General features: G+C 37.4%; 1 protein-coding gene across 2 annotated transcripts; it reads left to right on the top strand.

Moving 5' to 3' along the window:
- Window positions 1-103: 103 nt before the first annotated feature.
- Window positions 104-24,132, top strand: LOC143281951 (uncharacterized). 2 transcript variants are annotated; one of them, XM_076587272.1, is made up of 24 exons: window positions 104-128; window positions 303-427; window positions 1,380-1,433; window positions 3,289-3,325; window positions 3,754-3,801; window positions 4,287-4,376; window positions 4,762-4,851; window positions 5,950-6,093; window positions 6,588-6,661; window positions 7,552-7,629; window positions 8,153-8,188; window positions 8,645-8,766; window positions 10,404-10,517; window positions 12,583-12,737; window positions 13,882-13,940; window positions 14,284-14,501; window positions 15,046-15,090; window positions 15,679-15,841; window positions 17,063-17,152; window positions 19,800-19,901; window positions 21,109-21,290; window positions 21,602-21,690; window positions 22,502-22,521; window positions 23,099-24,132. In XM_076587272.1, exons 2-24 carry the CDS (start codon window positions 407-409, stop codon window positions 23,192-23,194), a joined length of 2,127 nt encoding a protein of 708 aa, XP_076443387.1. In that variant the 5' UTR covers window positions 104-128; window positions 303-406; the 3' UTR covers window positions 23,195-24,132. The 2 variants fall into 2 exon arrangements, with proteins under 2 accessions (XP_076443387.1, XP_076443397.1); XM_076587282.1 differs by lacking the exon at window positions 17,063-17,152.
- The last annotated feature ends 1,564 nt before the right edge of the window (window positions 24,133-25,696 follow it).

Genomic DNA, 25,696 nt, shown 5'->3' on the forward strand with positions numbered 1-25,696 from the left:
TATGATTACAAATTTACTGTTATAATAACATTATCTGTCATAGTTTTGAAGATTTATGTTAGATAGTCAAAATGTTTTTATTCGGGGATAATTGTTTATACATGGTTGCGAAGTCAGGAGCCATGCAGGTGCTTGTTCATGAAATCCCGCTAAAATCGATACATATTGTTTTAGCAATGCTTTCCTACGATGTTTTATGAAATAAGTGTTTCAATATGATCCGCTTAGACCTACTTTTGATGTTGGCAAATCTGTGTATGTCTTTACAATGCCCTTGACGACGGTGAACAAATGTGTTTCAGGCCCGGTGATAGCGATCACGACCGGAAGGAGCACCGATCAGTGCCATCGACACAGTGACAAAAACATATAGATCTACCACACTCAAACAAGTGGAAACTAAGTGATGCCATACAGGATGCCGTCGGTTAGTATATACATCACCTGTTTATGTGATAGATATACGTTGCCGTGACATAATTTTATCTGAAAACTTATTAACAAGACTATAAGTTGTTCGAACGAAAATGATTGAGATTGGTTGGGGATTTTTGTTGATTCTGTGAAGACCCCATCATTTTTGTGGTCATCCTCAGATGCAGAGGGCAAAGTGAGTCTGTGATGACAATAGACGTTGCTCCATTTACGCCCATAGGTTCTCAGGTAGTGTGGGCAGTGGGCAGCACCAGTCTATGATTCACAGTCTGCCGGCACTGATTTGTTGCATTTTAAATTGATTATAATGCTCCTGGTCGATCATTAGTAGTTATGACAAACTTTGTAATGGCACGTAATATCTCTGATGTTAACTGATACTCTTTTTGCTTTATATGCTGTGCAGAGGACATATTTTTGTTAATGCTGCAGTTTGTTGTGTATTTTTGTGTTGAGTGCTAGTAAGACCTCTGCAGTTCCCCCCTCTGCTATAGATCTCAGTCTCAGCCTTTCCGTCTGTCATTGTGTATATGCCTTTGTGCCTGTGTGTATGTACCTGTTATAGTGTGTTTATGTGTCTGTCTGTGTATATGTACACATGTGGCATGTGTGTGATTCACTGTGTGTGTGTATGTGGTGTGTGTGTGTGTGTGTGTGTGTGTGTGTGTGTGTGTGTGTGTGCAGAGATGTTTTACTTTTATAAATCTTAATTCAGTTGTTAAATATGTTTATACTGAATATCATTGTTAGATTGTTCTTGTAATGTAAACCAAATGTTATCAGTGAACAAAGTGGAAGAGTAAAACTGAAATTAGAAATGCAAAAAAAAAAAAAAAAAAAAAAAAAAAAAAAGTTAAGGATTATTGATATGAAATTATAATGTTGATCCTAAGGTTACATTGAAATATATATTATTGTTTTGTTTGTTTGTTATTGCTGTACAGAAGGCACAGCCAGATGAATATGAATCTGATGACTTTGATGAGACTGAAACCATGGTAAGTAACAATTAAGTGATAGATGAGCTATTAGATTGAGTTAAATTTTGTTTTAGCAAATTGATCTATTGTCAAAATACAGTACATTACACATGAGAAAAGGTTTGATCTTACTTATGCCATTGTCCAACATTATTCACTCATTGATAAAGTTTGATGATTACTTTTATTGGTATGTCTTTTCATCAGTGCTTTGTGGCACTTTCATTTGGAATTGTATCCAGATAATCAGACTTCCGTTCTATCTTTTATGGTATTGTTCAGACCATATATAAATGAATAGGTAAATGAGTAAATAAATACATAAATGAATAAATAAATACAGATATACATGTACCATTTATGGTTTTGTAGGGAATGTTTGTAAACAAAGCTGACCCTTCACACATTGTTGTTGTGCATTGATTTTAACATTTCCCTTGTGATGTTCAGTGTGTCAGTGTTATATCTGTGTGTAGCTTTTGAATCAGTTGGGAGAAACAGCAGCCATCTAACTATGAAAATTCATTAATTCATTTATGTATTTTCTACTGCTGTTGATAATTTCCAGTCTGAACCAGTTAAAATCAAACATGGAGTCCCACATGGATCTGTTTTAGGCTCTTCACACTGTACACTGCTCCTTTCACTGAAATTATCAACTGCCATAATGTTAGTCATCATTCTTATGCTGATGACACTAACTCCAGAAGAGTGATACCCCTGTAAAATTGTCGTCGCTCTTGCAAGAAACATCCAACTGCTTCCTGGATATTCAATACTGGATGACTGTAAATAAGTTACAATTGAATGCGAACAAAACTGAAGCAATGATCATAAAAACTAAACAAAAACTCTCTTCCATCACAACTGATGCAATCAAACTTGGCAGCACATCCATCCCTCTTTCCAGTTCAGTCAGGAATCTCGGCGTTGTCCTTGACAACACACTGTCCATGCAAAAATTTATCAGTTAGACAATATCTGTCCACTGATGCAACATCTAGACTTGTCGTTTCTCTCATTCTCTCTCGCCTTGACTACTGTAACTCTGTATTGTCTGGTGTGCCTGCTTCATCCATTCAGTCCCTTCAGCACATACAAAACTTTGCTGCCTGACTCGTCCTCAGAAAGAAAAGATTTGAGCACATCACTCAACTTTTGCAACATTTCCACTGGCTCCCTGTCTCACACAGAATAAAGTACAAGATCAGCACTCTATGTTATAAATGTATTCACAAATCTTTTTCTTCCTGTCTCTGTGGCTGCCTTCATCATCTCTGCACTCAATCTTGCTCTCTGTGATTGGCTTTGGACCCACTCTGTTTTCACATACCCAGATTCAAACTCAACTGTTGGCTGCCATTCTTTCTCAGTCTCTGGACCTTGCAATTGGAATGAACTTCCTCTTTCGCTTTGTCAAGTCTCCACACTCATCTCTTTCGTCTGGCCTTAAAACCCACCTCTTCCCAAGATAGTCTCCCTTCCCTGCCTCTTCCGTGCCTTCAGTTTCTCCAGTTTTAGAGTTATGCACACATGTGAATGACTTGTGCAAAAGTGCTTTGATTTGTCTCTGCACAAGATGCAGCGCTATAATATATATATATGTGTGTGTGTGTGTGTGTGTGTGTGTGTAGTATATATTATAAATACCATTATTATTATTATTACTACTACTACTGCTAATATTTATCATTGTTATTATTATTGTTGTTGCTGCTGTTATTGTTATTAAATATTAGTATTGTCATATAGGGGAAAATAGCCTGCGTTATCAATACTATAAAGAGTAGCATTGGTTGTAGTTATAATAGTTCTGTTGTTGTCCTTTTTGCTGTGATTTCTAAACCATACACAAAAAGTTAATTGTTTCCAGATTTCAAGAAATAAAAGTCGTCCAAAATCTGCATTAGGTAAGTTTTTATTTGTCTCTTTGGGAAGGGGGTAGTCACAACAGAACTACTTAAACTGAACATTTCATTCATTCTCTATGTCCCTCTGTCTCTCTCTCTCTCTCGAACATGCACACACACACATACACACACACACACACACACACACACACACATATGAGCGCTTACACACACACACACACCAAACACTCGCACACACACATGTGCTCACACACACACACAAACAAAAACACCAAAAAAACCCCACCAAACAAAACTTAAAAAAACAAAACAAAACAAAAAAAAACAACAACAGCAACACTCCCACACCCCTACAAAACACATGTGCTGAGGTCTTTGTGACTGATGAAAAAACCCAGAAGATTTTGTCAGATTTTTTTTTGGTGCAGTTTATTTTTTTGACTGTTATTTGTTTCTCAAATCATCAGGAGCATCCATGAAAAAGAGTGGCAGCAAAAAGAGCAAGAAACGACCAGGTAAGCACGGCAAAAACAGTATAATTATTGTAAGTTAATTATTTGTTGTTATTAGTAAGCAAAAATGTGGTTCCATTGAAAGCATCCATTGTCGAGGAGACGGGGGAATCCATCTGATAAATGACGAACGAGACAACAACAACAAAAGCATCAACACACCCCCACCAAGGATTCACTGGCTGTCAACTTATCTTATATTTTCAATGAATTTGCTTATTGATGTCAGTTTGTAAGAGGAGGTGTGTGTGTGTGTGTGTGTGTGTGTGTGTGTGTGTGTGTGTGTGTGAGTGTGTGTGTGTGTGTGTGTGTGTGTGTGTGTGTGTGTTGAAAATAACTTTGAAATAAAAAGTGCTGTGACTACTTTGTTTTCAAAATGCTGCGTTTTGCTTTTGTTTTCTAGTGTTGTACTATTGCTTAGATTTTTTATCTTTACTTTTATTGTTTTTTTATGGCCCTGTGCTGAGAATTTGCTGGCTTCTGTGCAGTAACACCAGGAAGAGGGCGAGCTCAGAGTGCTCAGGGTTTCAGGACTGGCAGAGAATTGTGGATGAATGCCATAAAAAAGAAACAGACATGTAAGTTCAGGTTTTTATTTTATTTCAGTCTATTTGTTGCACTGTTTATGTGTAGGCATTACTTTTACGATGTCTGTGATGGTTTTTTCGGTGGTTAGTTGGTTGGTGTAATATGGGGGTATGTGCTTGACTGCTTATAATTTGTGAGTGTGTGTGTATGTTGTGTGTGTGCATTTTTTGTCGTTATTTGTTTGTTTGCTCGTTTTTGTTGTTCTGATTCTTTTAGTTACGTTTTTGGTTTTTCTTAATACTCGCTGTGTGTTTTGTGTGTGTATGTGTGTGTATGTCCGCAAGTAAGTGTCACTGTGTGTGCATTGTATTTATTGGTTCACATATTTTTTTAATGAAATGACTGATTTATTGATTTTTTTTCTGTGCATAACAGTGATGTATACAAACGGAAGGCAGGGGGAAAGTCCTCGGCACAAGACTCCCATTGAGTTCTGGGTAGAAACTCTTCGCAAAACTGGAGCAGGTATGTTGATGTTTCCATGGCACCAAGAGCTGTGGAAGTCTGTTATACTGAAGGCTTAGATTTATCATTTTGCACATGGATGTAATATTGATAATGGTTTTAACATACTACTACTGCTACTTCTACTACTACTGCTGCTACTACTACTTCTGATAATAATGATAATAGTAGACATTTATATAGTGTGTTTTTCCAGAAATGCTGCTGAAAGCAAATGGTTTTATGACAAAACAAAAAGGATATAAACATAAACTCAAAGCCTGTCATTTCCTTGCAAAATGCATTGGTCACTAGACCAGTGCTGATAATTTGTAAGTGCAAAGCACAGTTTGGGGTATGTAAATTTTGGGATGAAAGACAAGAGAAAGGAAAAGATGACACATCCATACATGTAGATCACATGTGCATGACTTCGCATTTACAAAATGAGGGGCACAATAGCCGAGTGGTTAAAGCGTTGGACCTTCAATCTGAGGGTCCCGGGTTCAAATCTTGGTGACGGTACCAGGTTGGTAAAGGGTGGAGATTTTTCCGATCTCCCAGGTTAACATATGTGCAGACCTGCTAGTGCCTGAACCTCCTTCATGTGTATACACAAGCAGAAAATCAAATACGCATGTTAAAGATCCTATAATTCATGTCAGCGTTTGGTGGGTTATGGAAGCAAGAACATACCCAGCATGCACACCCCCAAAACTTGAGTATGGCTGCCTACATGGCGGGGTAAAAACAGTCATACACATAAAAGCCCACTCGTGTACATATGAGTGAACGTGGGAGTTGCAGCCCACAAACACAGAAGAAGAAGTATTTACAAAATACATGATGTACATGTATATATGAACACAAACGTTCAGACACAGACAGATACACACACTTACCTTATGAAGATGGATGTAGTTGAATGAAAAGAATCAGTTAAATAATTATTTTATTCCAGAGATAGTTTATAAGTGATAGATTGTTTTTTTGTTTTTGTTTTTAATTTTAAGGAATTTTTTTGCTTGTTAATTAATTATTTGATTTCAAAGATAGTTTATAAGTGATTGTTTGGTTGTTGTTTTTTATTATGAGGAATTTCTTTTCTTTTCATAACAGGAAGGAGTACAGAAAGTACACGGATGAACACTTTTTCTGGCTTGAAGACTGGGAATGAAAAATTCTATCCATATTTGAGTACTACCCATTACATGAGAACTGCAATGGGAACTGAAAAGCCTGGAAGATATGATGATCCAACAGGTATAGAAATTTACTTCATTGTCTTATAATACTTCATATTGATAATGCCAAATGTACTGTTATAGGTTGTGGGTATTCCAGCTGTATGTCATTTGAAGAGATGATTTTTTTTTAATGGAGGATCTTATTTTGTTATTTGTTGACATCTAGCAATAAATTTATTTGAGAAGCTGTTGTCACATGATGCATACACATTAATGGTGTTGCTGATACATATTTGTAGAAACATACATACCAATACTCATAGTTAGTTTTTATAAGTATAATGTAAACATGTACAATCAACAAGACTGTTGTGCTTATGAGTAAAAATAACAACTGAAGACTAAAGAAGCAAGAATGTTTAACAACATGGATATTAAGATTGAATGTGATTTTTCAGCAGAACTGTCTGAATCATGTGGCAAAAAGGAGCAATGAAACGAATAGCCACAAAAGAGGAAGAGGAAACTACTTAGCTGTCCATGAAATAGATCATGTGCTTTCATTTTCAGTGAAACCCTCTCCAGGAAGACCAGCATATAAGACACCAGAGGAGTATTATGATGAAGTTCTTGAACTGCGAAAGGTAAATACATCTGTAGAAACTGTACTGTCTCGTGTCTGAACTTTTATTCATCAGTTAGAAAAGGAATAGTATTCATGAAATGGCTACCTCACTTTTTGAAAAGAAAAGCATCCATGCACCTCTGTTGACCCATACAAAATAACTCACTCACTTCGTCTGGAAGTTACTTTTTTCATACACTTCAGAAACAAATGTGAAATCACTGAGTGGATACTTGGCCATTTTGGATTAGCTCATCACGTGGGCATCCACATTTTTTCTCAAGGAGATTTTATCTCCATTTCAGAAGCAGTGTGTACTAGCAGTCTGTTATAGCTGCAAGTGTCTAGGCCTTTTGGTCCACTTGTGTCAAGCACAGACAAGGTTTCAGATTGGGCCTAAACAGGATTACAAAATTAATAGAGTTTTTGTATAAAATCTGTCAGCTTACCTTTTTAAAGCAGAAGATCTTAATTGATCACTTTAGATAAAAGAGAGACCAAGTAGCTAGAAGTCCTGGCTGGGAAGCTAAAGTCATTGTTTTGAGTTGTGCAATTTTTTACCTGCCCTTTTTATGAGACCCTGATCTGGGTGCTTGTTTTCCATATGAGACAACAAACAGGGTCAAGTGTGCAGCATGTATTTAATGTTTCAATAAGAACACAGTGCAACAATAGAGATGTATATAAATAATTCTTTAGAAAACCCTATTTTGATATAAAGGAAACAAATATACTTGGAGTCAGGGAAGAAAGATGGTTCTGTGTTGTGTTGAAGTGCACCCCAAATTTCACTCAGAGAAATATGTTTGTCTTACTGACTTTGTTTTAGAATTGCATTGATATGTCATTCCATTGTTATCTGTACCTGGTACATAATTCCTTCATTTTATGTCCTTTCTTTCCTCACAGCAAATTTCTGCTATGAATCATGACTCTGCTACGATGAAAACCAAAATCAGACGTCTGGAAGAAGACAACTTGAAAAAGGTAATGGTAAAGATAACATTATAATATGTAACAGTATACAGTGTAAGTACATAAGTAAAAATTGGCTGTCTTGACAAGTTTCTGTAGTCAAATATGCGCAAGTATTTATATGTATGCACGTATATAGATACACATAAGTACAATCATACTGCCGCCCCCCCCCCCTCCTCCCAGTTCTCCTGATATCATCTCCCACCCCCCAAAAATACACATGTGCATGCAAACATAGAAGCACATGTATACACGCAGACACACACTTTCATGCGCGCGCGCACACACACACACACACACACACACAAACACATACACACGTACGTACACAGACACACACACACACACACATACACACACACACACACACACACACTTTTGATCTGTGGTAGGCTGAATATTCTCAGACTTTCGCATGTGCGTGTGTGTGTGTGTGTGGCATTAGGCCATATATTTGTGCTTGTTTTTCACCTAAAAAAACAAACAATTCCAGATGTTTTTGTATCCGTGACTCTTTGTTTTCTGATTCTAGGAAAAAGAAATTGAAAGTCTGCTCAATCCTGGAAAGGTAAGGGATTCCCAGGTTTTTTTTGTGTTTGTTTTACATATTTTCTCACAGTGCAATAATAACTTTAGAGTGTCAGACCATAACTTTATCAATGTTCAGAGATGTTGCTGCTTGACATTATGATTGAAATGTGACTATGAATTGGGAAGAGACAAATGATGTTACACTATTGACAGACAGTTGTTGTTAGTTGGTTTTTTTGTTTTTTTTACCCTGAACACAAACTGATGCATTTCACTGACTAATTTATATTGCTACTGTGATAACATGTCTGTTTACATGAATGCAAACACTCTTATATGAAACTTACAAAAAGAAACAAAAAAAACAAACCAATAACTGTTAATGCAAGTTCAGCCATATCTTAGTCTGGGTATTAATTAGAATATAATGTTTTGCCATTGTCATAGTCTGGATATTAAATCAAAGTGTTGAATTATGTGTTGTCACCAACAGAGTGAAGAGATCCGGCGTACCCTCGGTGACAGAAAACCAGATTCTGGTGCAGTGATTCACAGTCTGAAGCAGAAAATCCTTAAACTTGAAGTTCAGCTAAGAGACAAGGAATCTGCACACAAGTGAGTATTAACATTATTTGCTGTTGGTTGTATTTCATGTATATATCTTTGGATGAGGTGTGTGTGTGTGTGTGTGTGTGTGTGTGTGTGTGTGTGTGTGTGTGTGTTACTTTTGTGTGTGTGCACACGTTTTTTATATGTGTGAGAGTATATGTGTGTGTGCATGCATACTTGTCTATTCCATTGCCATGTCAGTAATGAGTGTGTGCTCCAAATTAAGTATTGGCAGAATCATGTGGGCTGTCTTTGGTTGGCACTGGTGATGTTCCCATGGCAGAGACAGAGACTGGATCAGTGACTAAACAGTTAACCCTTTCGCTGCCAGGAAAATAAGATTTAAGTGAAATCTATTTGCCAGGGTTTTTTCACAAAAAACGGGTATAAATTTTCAAAAAATTCTGTGCTCTTTGTTATTGGAGAAAGACCCATAAAAGTATATATTTTCTGAAAGGGAAATGAATAAAGAATACAAAACACATGATGTTTTCCCATTTTATCCATTTTAAGTGACATGCTGTTGTTTTGAAATCAGTGTTTTGTTTTTTGTCACATTTTCAACTTGTTCATTACAAACATTAGTCTGGTAATTTGCACAAAAATATCATTTTCTGGACAAATGGATATCTGCACACACAAAATCATACTAGAACAACCACAATATAAACAAAACTGAAAAAGAAATAGATGCATTGTGACTTCTGCAAGTGATAATATGGATGTGAGGCCATGCCCCCTCAGTCTCCACACCTCTCCTCTTCACCCCTCTCACACCGTCACTTCATCAGACCGCGTTGGCTGAGTGCCAAGAAAATAGCTCATACTGTGCCCTGCTAAAAATTCGGTGACCTGTCTGCTAGAGTTGAACAGCCTGCATCACTCACTGATAGTTGTATCTTGGCCACTCTCTTGATTGCTCCCTTTATTTTCTATCAAATCGTCCTATAAATGTTCACCACTGTCTTCTCCTTCGAATTTATGCTCCAATTCTTTCTGAGCATCAGCTAAAGAAAGTAATCTTGGTTGATTTAGTTCGCCACGAGCGCATGTCTTGAGCACGGAGTCAGTCCGACATTTTGTTGAGCGAGCAAGGAGAGGAGCCAGGCAAAGACTGTGGCCAGTAACCCAACCAAAACGTTCAAATAAAGGACTGCCTTATGACGCAGATGGTGTTTCTAGCTATGAATAGAATCCAGAAAGATTCCCCAAGCTAAAGCTACCAGCATTTTTGTCAACGAACTGAATGCAAAGCAGGGAAAAGTCAGAATATTTCGATGACGAGTTATTTCGTCATTGTGGCAGCGAAGCATACATGCTTGCCATGATGAGGTATCTCGTCATGCAGGCAGCCTAGGGGTTAATAGTGCTGTTCTGTTTGAATAGTATCAGAACAGATACTACAGAACACCACCATTATGACTCGGCCACAGGATTTGTCTGAGTGCATATATTGAAATGCATATTTTTGACTGGTTTTACTACTTGCAAAAATAGTGTCATGTTACTTTTGCAGTGTACATATTACTGTTAATGCTTTTAAAGAAATACCACATTTTGACTGGTATTGCAGCTTACAAGGATAACATAATGGATTGTTTTAGCATCAGATGCACTTGGACATATTACTGTTTTTTTTCCAGCAAACTAGTGGCAGACATGAAAGTGACCAAAGTGGAAGAGCTGAAGATTCAAATGGAAGCCCTGTATCAAGAAATCGTCCGACTTCAAAATGTGAAATCTTCCTCTTCATCAAAGTGAGTTTCTTGGTTGCTGAGTATGACATGTATCAGTATCATAGAAGAATCTAGTGTATTCTTTTTTCCTCATCTGACATAAAGACAGAGATAGAGAAAGAGAGAGAGAGAGAAGGAGCAAGAGAGAGAGAGAGAGAAGTGAATGGAATATTTTTATGCAAACGAAATATTTCTGCTATAAAATGTACGTGATGTTACAGAAGAATGAAAGTGTTGGCTTAGAGGCAACACGTCCGCCTAGGAAGCAAGAAAATCTGAGCATATTGGTTTGAATCACAGCTCAGCCACCGATATTTTCTCCCCCTCCACTAGACCTTGAGTGGTGGTCTGGACGCTAGTCATTTGGATGAGACGATAAACTGAGGTATCGTGTGCAGCATGCAGTTAGTGCACGTAAAAGAACCCACAGCAACAAAAGGGTTGTCCCTGGCAAAATTCTGTAGAAAAATTCACTTCAATAGGAAAACAAATAAAATTGCAGGCAGAAAAAAAGGGGAAAAAAAAAAATTAAAAAAAAGGGTGGCACTGTCAGTGTAGTGACATGCTCTCCCTGGGGAGAGCAGGCCAAATATCACACAGTGACAAAAAAGAGTAATACAAAATAATACAATAATACAATCAAAAGTTTTTAATAATCATGTGGTGATATTTTTTTTAGAAAATGTTCTTTATGTAAATTTGTCTTTTTCCCAGATGAAAAGGTTAAGACTATGTCCTTCGATGTTTTGTCTGCTTCTTAACTTTTTACAGATTTTTTGGTAACAAAAGATTGTCATTTGATTGTTGGTATATTCTTGTCATTATGGAGGGTTTGGGTATTGTGCACATTTAGTCTTGTTCTTGCATAGAATAATTGTTTGCACACATATATTTGCTCATGTACAAAGTCACACACACCTGCACACACTGATATGTGCTCTTGTAATACCACTTTCCATGGAAAAATGTTAAACTGAAGAACGAACAGACATGTGCAATTAGACATGTAGACAGGTATCTCCACCCCCCGACCTTTTCTTAGATTGGGATCAAACAATTCTTTATGGCTTAAGAGTAAAGGTACTTAGTAAACAGTCCTGAAAATCCTTTTGTACAATTTAGTTTTAGTATGAGACCAGAGAATTCTGTGCAAGTGAATACTGTTTGTAGGCAGACTTGTAAATGCTGAAATATAAAGTTTTATGTGGAAAACAGTGGGCTTAGACAAATCTGTAAGAATGAGGCAATTCATGAGGCAGGCCTGTGAGTTTTAATGCAGAATGTTATGCTTAAAGCAGATAAGATTTTTATAAGATTTTGTATGATGAAAGGTATTTGTTGGTGTAGGTTCTCTGATTCTGGATACATATAGAATAACATTTCCTTCCTCAGAATCGAAAATTTGAACATATGTATTTCGGTGGTTCTGAACAAAAAATGATTTTGAAAAGTCTGGGGTTGGAGTAGCTCTGAGTTCCCAGCTGCATCATTAAAATAGCCTGGCCAAGGCGTCCGACTGTGATGTTGCAATAGACTGTCATAAACTGGATGGAGTTCTGGGCCAGTAGAGCTACATCCAGTCTGTTTTAGTACCTCGTTTGCATGGTTGGCGGGGCAAAAACTGTCACTTAGCAGTCCAGTTACAGACGAAAGTGAATGTGGAGTTGCAGGCCCTGGAATTTAAATGAAAAACGAGTAAAGAAAAAAAGGCCATATTGTGAATGCTGATACATTTTGTTCATTTGGAAATGAGTGAATGCTGATACTTATACATGTTGTTTATTTGGAACAGAATGAATGCTGATAACAAGTTCGTTTGGAACAGAGCAGTGTGCCAAATAGTGTTGCAGATGGGACCTCGGTTTTTCATTTCATCCGAAAAATTAGATGCTCAGTTTGATTTTCCATTCAAACTTTGGAGAAAGGGTGAGAACGGGAATTGAAACCAGACCCTCACGGACACTGTATTGGCAGATAAACATCTTAACCACTCTGCCACCTTCCTCCTAGAATGAAACAGAGTGAATGATAATACAGTATGTTCATTTCAGGGTGAATGCTGACACATATTGTTCATTTCAAACAGGGTGGGGTCAGAAAATTCAGTGAGAGTGAAGGCGCTGAATGAGACCATCCTACGTCTGAGTCGTACCAACGAAGCTCTGCAGCAGGAGAACCAAGGTCTGAAAGAGGATCTTCAGAAAGCCATTGACGATGCTGATGTCAAACCTGATTTGGACAGTAAGTGGCTGTTTCACATGGGGGAGGGCTTGGTGTGGTCTGGTGAGTGTGTGTGTGTATGTTCGTGAGCATGTGTGTATGAGTGTGTATGTGTGTGTGTGTGTGGTTGTAGATACATTTCAGGATGTGTGTGAGTGTGAATGTGTTTGGATGTCACTGAGTGAGAGAAAGAGAGAGAGAGAGTGTGTGTGTGTGTTGTGTGTGTGGATGTGTTGGTGTGTTTGTATGTGTACGGACACACGTCTTGATGTGTATTAAGTACATGTCTTGATGTGTGTTAAGTGTGATTAGCATGCATGTGTGTGCGCTCATATGTCACTGTGGGAGTGAGAGAGAGAGAGAGATGGAGAGAAATTATATGTGATTTTTTTGTATGCTTGTGCATTTTTTCTTTCTTTAATTGCTCACATGTGTAAACAGGTAAGCCTGTGCAGTAAACAAATGTTAAATAATCATCATCTATTGTCTGTTTTACATATTGTATTAGATATAAGACTATTTACGAAAACAGGCTCTAAAAAGCTTGTGTATTAGTGGTTGCAAACAGATCCATCTTGTTAAATATTCTTATATCTTTTTAAACAGCCTTTAAAAAAGGTCAAGCATATTCCTCACAATCACAAGGATGAAAAATAAGATGTTTTGAATAAAAAAGAAGATATTTTAAGGGAGATAAATAATCATCAGAAATGACAAACTGAGCTTGATGCCTTACAGTAACTAGATCTGTCCAAATATACTGTTCAAACAAACTTTTCCTTAAAATCATGATGCAAACATTTCTCTTATCGAACTAACTTTTTTCCAACAATCACCCACACCAGAGCGGCCTAATGTTACCAGATAATGTGCATCAGTCAGTATGATACATGATGGAATCACCTGTTCATCAGTCAGGAACACATGACTGGGTTGTTGTTTTTTTGAGGTAACTCTTTTGGCTAAGAATCTTTTTTTTTTTTTCCTTCTCAGAAACCACTTATGCTTTATGTGACAAACTTGTGAGGAAACCTTTCCATATATGCTGTTTTTAAGACTTTGAAGTGCTAGGGTGATACATTATAATCACAGATGTGCCTTCAGAAGATCTGCTCCTAACAATTGTTAACATGTCGCCTCAAAATTCCTCATTCATATGTTGCAGAAGAGTATGAAGACATGAACAGAAGAGAGCTGTTGATGGCTCTTCACAAACTGGAAAGGGTGGGCATTCTAATGTGTGTGTGTGTGTGTGTGTGTGTGTGTGTGTGTGTGCGTGAGTGTGCATGTGTGTGTGTGTGTGTGTGTGTGTGTGTGTGTGTGTGTGTGTGTGTGTGTGTGAATGTGCATGTGTATGTGTATGTGTGTGTGTGTGTGTGTGTATGTATGTGTCTTTTTTCTTTGTGTGTGCGCACATGTGTGTGTGTATGTGTGTGTGTATGCGTGTGTGCGTGTGTGCTTGCATTGCAAAAACATCAGTAGTTACTTTTTAAGGCGGTTGTCAAGTCACATATAGACTTGAGCTCAGGGTTTATAATCTTTTTTTCTCTGGTGGAATACAATACAGAGTCAGGAGAGAGCAGAACGATACGAGACAGACTCACTCATGTCCGGCACAAATGGACGGGATGGGGACCTCAGCCTCAGCAAACTGGTGCAGAAGGGGACACTGGAGCAGCGACTGGACCAACTGGACCAGCGGGAAACAGAGCTTCTGGACGAGATTCATCATCTGAAACAGACCATCAAGCGTCTTCGGGAAGAGCGCCGCAAGAAACCAGATGAGTATGTTTCCTGTGTATTTTCGGACTGCTCTCTTTTTGAGTTTCTGCTCTCTTTGTGTTTCTTCATGTGTTGTTGTTGTGTGTATATGTGCCTTTTGCTCTCTTTACTTGTGTTTCTCTGTGTATCATTTTGTTTACATAGGTGTTTTGTTTTCATTCCTCTTTTTTGTTTTGTTACCATTTTGCATTTTTCTGTTTCTGTTTCATTTATTACTAATGTGATTTCCGGTGAATTATGATTTCAGCCTGTTATGGGTAATTCTATTGAATAGTGGGGATGGTAGACACTTTTTTTTTTCGCTTGTTGTGGTTGTCCGTCTGTCTATCTATTTCTCTCAAACCTCTTCCTTGGCCCACATTACTTTTTACTGTCATGGTTAATGTTGCTGGAAGGGAGCTGGAACATATTCAGTGAAGTAAATGATTATGAATTAGATCTTTTTGAGGTTTTTGGCAAATCAGTGAGCATATATTTTATGTGTAGAACTTAAGAAAGTGTGAATATGTTGAGAACATGGCTATGTTTTCTTCTCTGTGTGTGACAGGCGAGAATCTCTGCCACCTACTCCTACACCTCGTCGTCGTGCCAGGTAATTCAGTGTGTGTGTGTGTTTGTGTGCTTATGCACATGCATGTTTGTGTGTGTGTGCATGCATGTGTGTATGTGTGTTAAGAAATAGATTTGTTTGGAGTTGTGTGTGTGTGCATGCATGTGTATATGCATGTGTGTTAAGAAAGAAATTTGTTCAGAGTTGTGTGTGTGTGCATGCATGTGTGTTAAGAAATAAATTGTTCAGTGTTGCACTACATCAATAGTACAGCATAGAGGTGACAGTCTATATAACCTTCAATATTTTAGTATAGTGAAGTGAACTGAATGAAAACTTATGTCTTGTTGAAAAACAGTATGGTGGCAGAAAATGTTAGTGATTTATGTAAACTGGTCACCAGTTCTTGTGCAAGCAGGCACACCCACATTGATACATGTTCTCATGTATACACACATGCACATACCTACACTTTCCCACATTTAAACACATGCACATATTAAATTTGCTCAGCTGTTGTCACATTGATTGTAAATTAATGTTGTTTGTATACACTTTTACACACACATACATTGAATTCACTTAGCTGTTGTCACATTGATTGATTGTGTTATCTTTGTCACTTTTAAGTCGAGATGTGACCAGTGCAGTCAGCAGTCGACGACCATCCAGTGCCCGTCGTGATTCAGTGATGTCAGAAGACAGAGTTCAGAGGGTCAACGCTTTCAAAGAAAGGCATGCGGCCACCAGCATTCAGAGGCAGTGGAGGAATCGCAAGGAACAGCAAGAACAGGTATGCATACCTGTGTGTGTGTGTGTGTTTTGCGTATGTTTGTGTGTATGTATATGCATGCATGTATGCCTGGGTGCATTTCTCTTGTGTGTGTGTGTGTGTGTGTGTGTGTGTACGTGTGTGTTTGTGTGTGTGTGTGTGTGTGTGTGTGTGTGTGTGTGTGTGTGTGTGTTTTGTGAGTTTGCAAACATTCATGTGTTTATGTGTGAGTGTGTGCGTGTGCATCTGTTTGAGTTTGTACACAGCTCTGTGTGTGTGTGCACATGCAGGCATGTATGCCACTATGCATGTGTATGTGAGCAAGTCCTGAATAAAGGGACATGAACAAGGTAGTTTGGGCAAGACGGAGAACAGTGTGAAAGACTTTTGGTCACAGAGACACTGAGAAAATGTGAAAGAGCAGATGATATTTTCAAGGGAGATGAGGAGAAAGTAAAATCTCTACAGACAGACAGACAGACAAACAGAGAGAGAGAGAGAGAGAGAGAGAGCCTTTTGGAAACAGTGTGACATTGGCAGTCCTATCACTTTCATTATTAAATTTGCTGACTGTTTTTGCAAAGGATTTACAACAAAATGGATAACATGTTACATGTATTCTGTGTCCGTATGACACAGGCAGCAGCACTGTGTATGAGACATTGTGGTCTTGATGTGGTTACTTTCCACGTGACAGTGTTCATGGACAGTTTTATCCACACCTTGTTGTGAACAGTGGGACTGGCCAAAGTCACTACACACACACAAATGCAAACACAAATACATTCAATCACACAAACTCTCTCTCTCTCACACACACACACGCACAAATGAAAACACACACACACAAACGCACGCATGCACGCACGCATGCATGCACGCACACACGCACGCACGCACGCATTCACACACACACACACACACACACACACACACACACACACACACACACACAGACACACACACACTTCTCTTTGTCTGTTTGCTTGTTTTGGCCTAATATTTTGAAATTAATCCATTTTCGTTTTTTTTAGTCATTGGGATAGAATCACATCTTCCTTTTTCTTATGAAAAAAATTTTTTTTTTTGAAAGAAAAATTAAACACACAAAGAATCTCTTTCCACTTTTACTTAACCCCCCCAACCCCCACCCTGCTGCCCCTCCCAACCCCCTCCCGCCGCCCCCCCGAAAAAAAAAAAGTACAAAACATTTTGATTGACAATTAATTTATGTAACCACAGGAACAGAATGTAGTGCGGTTCAGGGAAAATCATGCCGCCAGAACAATTCAGCGGGGCTGGAGATCACATGAACACGAGAAACGTGAACGTGTATGTGTCAGTGGTGGTTGCAGTGGATGTTTTTCTCTTTGATTTGTTTTGTTCTTTTTCTTTAAGTGTGTGTGTTTGTTGTTGTCAGCTCACATGATTGATAGACACGTTTCAGGGCAGACTAACCTTGGAAGATGCAGTGCCTGGTGCTTGACTAAAACAGAGTCAGTGTTTGGTGTTTTTGCTTCCAGGAGGGTGTAGAGAATGTCTAATACAGTGTCATTACTTGTTGGTTTTTTTTTTGCTTTCAGGAGGGTTGTAGAAAAGTGGTGCTCTGCTTAATCACTTTGTGGTCCATGTGAATTGGCAGTTTGAGCAACACAGAGAAAGAGATAGAGATCAGAGAGAGAGAGACAGAGAGAGAGAGAGAGAGAGATGGTGTGCTGATGATAGTATGCGTATGTGCATGTGCTTGTGGTATGTGCAAGCATATGGTTGTGTGTGTGTGTGTGTGTACTTGTGTGATCATGTGCATGTGTGTGTGTGTGTGTGTGTGTGTGTGTGTGTGTGTGTGTGTGTGTGTGTGTGTGTGTGTTATGATTAGTTATGTTGCTGTGGAGTGCCAGTCAACATTTTCACCCCAACGCTTCTTATTCCAGTGCTCTGTCCCAAAATCTCTCTGTCTCTGTCTTTCTTTTATGTCATATAATGTGGTGTTACTGGATATCAGAGTGCGCTTCTCATAATAAAACAATGAAAAGGCATCAAAGACATTTGTCTTTTGTCATTGTGTGTTTGCTTGTGTCGTCCAGCCTAACAAAGTTATAGAGAAGAACAGTTATAAATTGTTGAAACACACTGGACTTTGCTTGCTGCTGCTTTGTTAACATGACGAGAGGTGTATTTTGTTGTGATACAGAAAATGTGACTATTACTGAGACCAAAAGAGTGTGTGTGTGTGTGTGTGTGTGTGTGCGTGCGTGCGTGCGTGCGTGCGTGCGTGCGTGTGTGTTTTGGAGGAGATAGTACTGAGTGAGATGAGACTGAGATGAGAGGGTGATTTTCAAAATGGTGGCTTCAAATCATTTGTAAACCGAAACATACAGTCTGAATTTTTTTGAATATTCATATTTGATTCACTTTCTTTATTGGTCTATTTATTGTCTGCAGCTTGTACCTTAAAACAGTAGGCATAGTTTCAAGTCTGCATGCGTGTTTTTAACTTACCAGTAGTTCATCTATGTTGTATGATTTAGCCATAATAGTTTTGTAGTTCAGGGAGTAAAGCATATTCATCTTTAACAGTGCATGCCACAGTCACATTATTCATTTTTTGGTTTTTATAATCTGGATAACCATCAACCATCTTCACTTGCAGCATACTGCTCACATTTTAATCATTTTTGCTTTGAATCCTGGAAATGATTGCAGCCTAAGTGACTTCTGCCATATGGCTGTTGTTTTTTTCTGTTTTTTTTTTTCCAACTGTCTGGACTGTCTCAAGGAAATATCAAACTGTTTCAAAAGTTGAGAGACTGTAAAGTGAAAAACAAAATCAAGATCAGTCATAGATAAATAGGAACAGATTTTTTTTTAAAGATATTAATCCTAGTTTTATCCACGATGTGTGTATTTGGAACATATTTTGTTGTTTCCAGTGCTCGTTTAACAAAATAACAGCATGTGGCTATTGTCCCATAGTGTTTTTTTCCAAAATCACTTATATGAACTGAGCTATTTTTAAGGTGTGACCTGATTATTCATAAATTATTTTGAATTGATTAAATCTTATTTGTCAATTTATTTTTAACTAAATGCAAACTTGTTAATTAGATGTGCTAGATTTGTGGAGCCCACCCTTTCCCTCTCCCTGCTTCCCCCTCTCTGTTCTTCTCCCTCCCACTTCTATCTCCCAAGGATTTTATCTGTTTGCCTCTTACCATCCCTTGTTTGTGTTATGGAATGTGGTGTTTGGAAAGTTTGCACATCAGGAGTGTGACAGATGAACAGGACTTACTGGGGATTGAATATAATTATTGCTAACAGAACATTTTTTTTCATATGTTTAAATTGGAGTTGAAAAAAAAAAGCAACAAACAAAAGAAGATTGGTTAGCATCTTTGTTCATGTAACAGTCATGTGTTGTAGTTTAAAAAAAAAGAAAAAGTTACCGCCATTAGTACTGCTAGGTTGCTAAATGTTTACAGTTTAGTAATAAAGTTAAAAACCAGTAAAGTTAATTGAATAGTAATGCACACATACACTCAAAACATACAGCCAGACAGACAAACAGAGACAGACAGACAAACAGACAGACAGACAGACACACACACACACACACACACACACACACACACACACACACACACACACACACATATACTCACACACACACACACACACACACACACACACACACACACAAGCAGGAAATATGTATACATGATGTTTTCTTCAAGTCTGTTTATTGACAAATATTCAATCATAAATCAGGGATTTAAAGCTCTTATTCCATTTGTGTGTCCATAATGCATTGATTAACAATGATTTCTTTGAGGGTTAATGAAACAAAATTTCCCACAGAGACTCGTTGGAATGAAAATCTGTTCAAATGAAAACTTACATGTCATTTGTATTTCAGTAGTTCCAGTGCATGATGCAGAATGTAAGGGAATTTAAATGACACTGTTACATGCTTCTTCTGTAGGAGCAGAGAGTTCAGCACTTCAAAGAGAATCGGGCTGCAAAGAAAATCCAGCATGAGTGGCTGGACTACCGTCATCGCAGACACGAAGAGGAAGTGGATGATGTGAGTGACTAAACTGTCTTCCGTGATATGCATAGTGGCTGACACAACAAAATATGAATTGTATATTTGTTAACTTGACTATGGATTTGGCAGAATACACAGTATTGTATGATTTGTAGTTTATAGGTCTTTGTGGAGACAGAAATAAAGTGGGTGATGTAACTGCCCTTGAATGTGTAGGTTTGCTTTCTTGTGTATAACTGTGATGATGATTTCAATGAGAAGTGAAAATCCAGCTAAACTTGATGAATGTATTGACTCAGACAACTGTTATTTAATTTCATGATCAGACTCAATAAATCTTTACTTCACTGTGAAGTGTGTCATCAAGAGATCTATTCCAACATTTTTTTCCCTTTCTTTTCTGCTTGCTGACTGTGCACCTTCATTTGTGTATGCATTACATGTCAGTAATTATAAACATGGTATCTAAAGACAAACCTTTTGGGTAAATGCATGTGCAAACAACTTGTTTCACACCATCAAGGGCAGCATACAATATTCTGTTTGACACTGAACACTTTAACCCATGCTGGACCTTAACTGCTTCTGCTCTTCAGCATGTTGGGACTCTGATCAGTTTATGCAGATGTTTGATTATAAAGATACTTCATCTCATCTTGCCACCTTATCGATTACAGCTTTGATTTAGCACCCTGATGTCTACATAGACTCTATATCTGATCCCTTGTGTTAGAAATCTAGCTCTAATCATCACATTCTCATCATACAGATAGCTTTTAAGTATCTTAGTTTTTATTTATATCATTTGTACCCATATTATCCATTTTATATGCTATTAGGAGATATGTCTTTTTCTCAGCATTTAAACAAATGTTAACTTCACACTAATTTGTATGATAAATAACACACATGATAACCTTTCAGCTGGGAAAAAAAAAGAAAAAAAAGTGTGTGTGTGTGTGTGTGTGGTGTGTGTGTGTGTGTGTGTGTTTCTGCACTGGATGGGCATTGCTGCTCTGAGGTCCCTAAAACCCAGATCGTTGGTGTTTAATGAGTTAAATGAAAGTATGGCAGATGTGGTGAAATAAAATGCTGTGTTGTACTGATTCCAATGTCCCATTGACTGTTCTTTAAATGCATATCAGATATAATGTTATACTCACCTTTGTCTATGATGTACACCTCAGATAAAACCTGAAATGACTGATGTTGATATTGGTCTGTACTGTTGTAATCTCTGCAGGCAGCCTACACGATTCAGGCAGCTCTGAATGGACACCAGTCACGACGCAAGAGAATGAATGCATTTGCTGATGATGACTCCTCAACAATGACTGAAGATGATGATGATGTTTTCCTCCTTCAGTCCAGTTTTAAGGGTCATCATGCTCGTTTGGAACAGATGAAACGAATGCGGGCACAGAGGTGAATTTAAAGAATTGTTGCCCGTCTCTGCTTATACCCAAGCATCTTGTCATTCTATGTTTCCTTCTTTCTGTATCCAGTACCTGTTACCCTTAAACAGAAAATTTGATTTTCATGTTGTATCTTTCTCTGTTTGCCTGTTTGCGTTTCTCTCAAAATGGTAACATAAGTGTCTCATTTGATTCTTGTTGATTAAGGACAATCTTGATGTGTCCACATCACACATGAAAAATGTTACATTGTCCTTCAGCATCCCTTGTGCAGAAAATGATTTGAAATCCAAGGTAACTAATTTTCTTTTCTTGGTGCAGGTATGATTCCTATGAGGATGAAGACGAATATTATGACACAAAGTCCCCTATGGGGTCCCGACGATCTTCATTGCAGCGTCCGTCATCTGGTGAGCTGACAGATTTGTATCTTTATAGCTTTGTAATGTTTGTTTTGAACACCTCTGTGTGTGTGTGTGTGTGTGTGTGTGTGTGTGTGTGTGTCTGTGTGTGTGTGTCTGTGTGCATGTACATGTGTATGTGTGAGAGAGAGAGAGAGAGAGAGAAGGAGAGAGCTTGTGCACGTGGGTGTGAACACTTACATGTCTTTGGAGCGGGGGAATGAAATCAAAATGTGACTGTACAAGTGTGCTCTCTGTAGGGGTATGAGGTGTGGGAATCTGAATGGGCATCTGTGTGCATGCGTGGATGTATGTAGGGGGTGGGTGGGGGATACACGTTTGTGAGTATGTGTGTGTACTAAAATAGTTTTTGATATATTGATATTATTGAAATTTGGTAAATTGATTTGATAAATATGTTGTTCTTTTTAAATTCATATCATCATTTTCTTTGTGTTGCTCCGTTAATATCAGTTTAAATGGTTGCTAAAATGTCAGTACAACAAAAAGTTAATCTGACAATAAAATGGTTTCAGTCAGTGTGTATGTGTGTGTGTGTGTGTGTGTGTGTGTGTGTGTGTATTTTCTTACATTAGTAGGTCAACCACCACCCCGCACACACAGAGGCATATACGCATTCACAAGACACATTGATGTATGACATTTTTCAGGAACTACTGGGTTCTTTTCTTCTTTTCTTCTTTCAGCTCCAATATATTGCCTGACATCTGTGTACTTTGCATACATCCAGTAACTGTTTATTTTGTTTAAGCTTGAAGTTTGTGACTGAAATTGAACATGGAATTTTTGTTTGTTTCAGCTAAGGGAGCAAGGCGCAAGGTAAGTACATAGACTGATAGTATTTTATTAGTCATTTATACATTTCATTGAATACATAAATTTGTTCTTGAGTGTGTTTGTGCATGTACATGTGTATTTTTGTGTTAACATATATGCTCAGTGAATGCATGTGTGAATGGTAAATTAGAGAAAACTGATCACTGTTTTGCATATGATATCAGGTTTTAAGCCTTTTTTTTCTGGACACTGCTATGGTTAGGAGCAAGACAGGTGTAAAATAAAAAATATTGCACATTAAAACCTGTCTTTGTACTGTCTCATAAAGCGCTGAGACTGTATAGGTTGCCAAGGTTCTATTTTATGACAAACAGTTGTTTCCTTTCCTTTTTTTTCCTGCTTTTTGTTTCTTTTTTTGATAAATCTACTTTTGAGAAATGATTATTTTCAGCAGAGTATGAGTATTTCTCATCAGCTGCATATTTTCTCAGTATCAGAGTGTTAAGTGTGGTCTTGATTCATTTCTTTTGTGTGTGTGTGTGTTTCACAGAACCAGGGAACTTTGGTCCTTTTTTTTCTGAAAGTTAGTTACAGTCTATTTCTCTCTTTTTTGTTTCAGCCCTCCACCCCATCTGTTCACACATTCAAACCCAAGTATGGCAGTGGGTTACTGGACAAAGAAAATGAAGACGATGATGATGACATTATGTTTTAAGATACACGTCATCAACATTTTGCCACTCGGTGACGGTGATTATAAATGTGCTTTAAATGATGTGTCGTTTTGTCTCACTTCAACTGTTGTTTTGTTGTTGTTTTTTTGCTCCATCATCTACATCTTTACTGTGGCATTACTCCCGTGTCATTCATTCTCTGTCCTCTGTACACACTCTCTCTCTCTTATTTCCCCTCATGACTAGCAGTTCATACCCCCAAAAGTACATCCTTTTGGTATTTTTTTGTTCTGCATTTCTCCATAGAATATGCATTCCAAACTGTGTGTAAACAAATTGCATTTCATCTTGAAAAATATTCTAATGGCTATTATTAACATTTATAGCTCTGTGCTCAAGAATTTTTTTTAAGAATATTCACACATCTGCCATTTTCATGCTGTTCACTTTAAAAAACCCAGATATTTTGTCCATCTCTCTTTGCAAGGACGGAAAGTTAAGCACTACTTTTTGGAAACCAAGAAGCAGAGTCTGATATGGACAGAGTGAAAGAAAAAGCATTTCGCTTCATATTTTATTTTGAAGTGAGGGCATTTTATGCTTGAACACATGCATTTTGATAAAAGCAGCACAGATCAGTACTTTTGCTTGCAGTTACATTTCCAAATCTTAGTACAAGTCATTGTAAAGTCCAGTAAATCTGTCTTCATGTTTTACCTGTTTGATGTCTTTAAAATTTGCTAATTTCATGATATTGTGTAAATATTGTACATTTTCAAGAATTTGGTTGGGTTGTTCACAAGATCACTTGTCTTTTGAACAAGTTACACTGAAATTCATATATATCAATTATTCCATTAAATCAAAACCTTGCTAATTAAGTTATGTAAGCTTCACCAGTTGTAAATAAATGCATTGTAAGTTTTTAAAGATATTCAAAAATTATTGTTAAAATCTATGATTTTCATTAAAAAAAAGAGGGGAAAAAATAGCTATTTTAAGGCTTTTTGGTGGGATGAAGTGTACAGGCGTGAGTGGAGGAAGGGGAGGAGGAGGAATATGGGTTTTAAGAGGATGATCATATCACTGCCTTGGAAAAGGATGACCCAAAAATGTTTCTTATGTGTTTAGTCAATGGCAATGATCACTCTCAATATATTTGTTATACCTTCTGTTATGATTCGCAGATGTTAAATTTCAGTTCCAACTTTTTCTGTGTACCAGTCAGAAAATTGAAAACAACAACAACAACAACAAAACAACCACAAAACAACAACAATAACAACAAAACCCAACAAAATAACAAACACACACCAAAGTAGTGTAACCCAAATGAAAATGTTAAATCTAACAAGAAGGAGTGTAACTGGACAGGGATTTTCTATGGCTCTTTTATATATGTACCTTTCCAGCTAGTTTCCTTGTGTTTCGTGCTGATATTTTGATGCAATACAAAGACTGTTTGTGCAAATCAGCAGCAGCAAGACTGAAAGAGGAAAGCAGATATCTTTTATAAATTTCAATATTTCTTATTTTAAATGACCAATCACAGCACCATAAAAGTTCAGTGTTTTGCCTCTGGCTGTGTTTTACTTATATTGATTGCAGCAGTAATAAAGAATCACTTATAAAGCATGCTTTTGCATACATAATCAAGTGCCATCATAAATGATATGACAGATTCACACAACATATTCACTTAAACAGACAGAAAGTATACAAATTATGAATGTGAAAATGAAGATTGGATCAGGAAAAAATTATGATAATTTTTGTGTTCTTACACTGATAAAGGCATACACATATGTGTTTATGAAAGTATTACTTGTCAGAAAATGCAGTTCATCTTCATAAAAAACACCTCTGGGAAAACTTAATAAAAGGTCACTGTACTGGAAAGGATATTTTAAAGGTAAAGAATATTCAGCACAGTGTTAAAGGTAGTGGAAATAATAGTTAACTTCCTTTGATTATTTGAAAGGCTTGTGTTTTCATTCAATGTGTTAGTGTGTACAACTGATCTCATACATTACTGCTGACAAAAGGACATAGCTCACTTTGGTTACCTCAGAATGGAAAGAAATGATTCAGCAGGGGGTGATGGTGAAATCCCTCTTTCTGTTTCATTTCAAGGGTGTGCTGTGCCAACAGTTTGTGTAAGCATTATTTATTCATGTGATGTATCCATCAGTCATTGTAGAATATCATCAAGTTGCTCCATTCCAGCAGTAATAACTTGAACACTCCTGAAGTCGGGAAATGGATGGCCATTCATGACTACTCTATATATCTCTGCTAACTGCCACCACATCTTTTCCTATCATGTAAATGGTGCTTCTGGATACAGTTGTAAATTTTTACTTAAGTTGGTCAGTGTATACTTCATGATGGATCCACAGAAGTGATGTGTTACATATACTTGAACTTTTTTTAATTTTATTTAAATTATTTTTTTTAAGGGTTACTATAATTTTGAAATGTTTTCTTTATTCCAAATGAATTCAAAAGTGAAGTGAATAAAAAAAAAAAAAAGTCGTGATCCC

The sequence above is a fragment of the Babylonia areolata genome, chromosome 1, assembly GCF_041734735.1.
Source record: "Babylonia areolata isolate BAREFJ2019XMU chromosome 1, ASM4173473v1, whole genome shotgun sequence".
In the NCBI taxonomy this organism is placed as follows: Eukaryota; Metazoa; Mollusca; class Gastropoda; order Neogastropoda; family Buccinidae; genus Babylonia; species Babylonia areolata.

Bases quoted from the DNA above. Each gene is read 5' to 3' on its own strand.
- LOC143281951 (XM_076587272.1), top strand. From the start codon at position 407: ATGCCATACAGGATGCCGTCG. The intron at 3,802-4,286 runs GTAAGCACGGCA...GCTTCTGTGCAG, and splicing joins AAAGAGCAAGAAACGACCAG to TAACACCAGGAAGAGGGCGA. The intron at 22,522-23,098 runs GTAAGTACATAG...TTTTTGTTTCAG, and splicing joins CTAAGGGAGCAAGGCGCAAG to CCCTCCACCCCATCTGTTCA.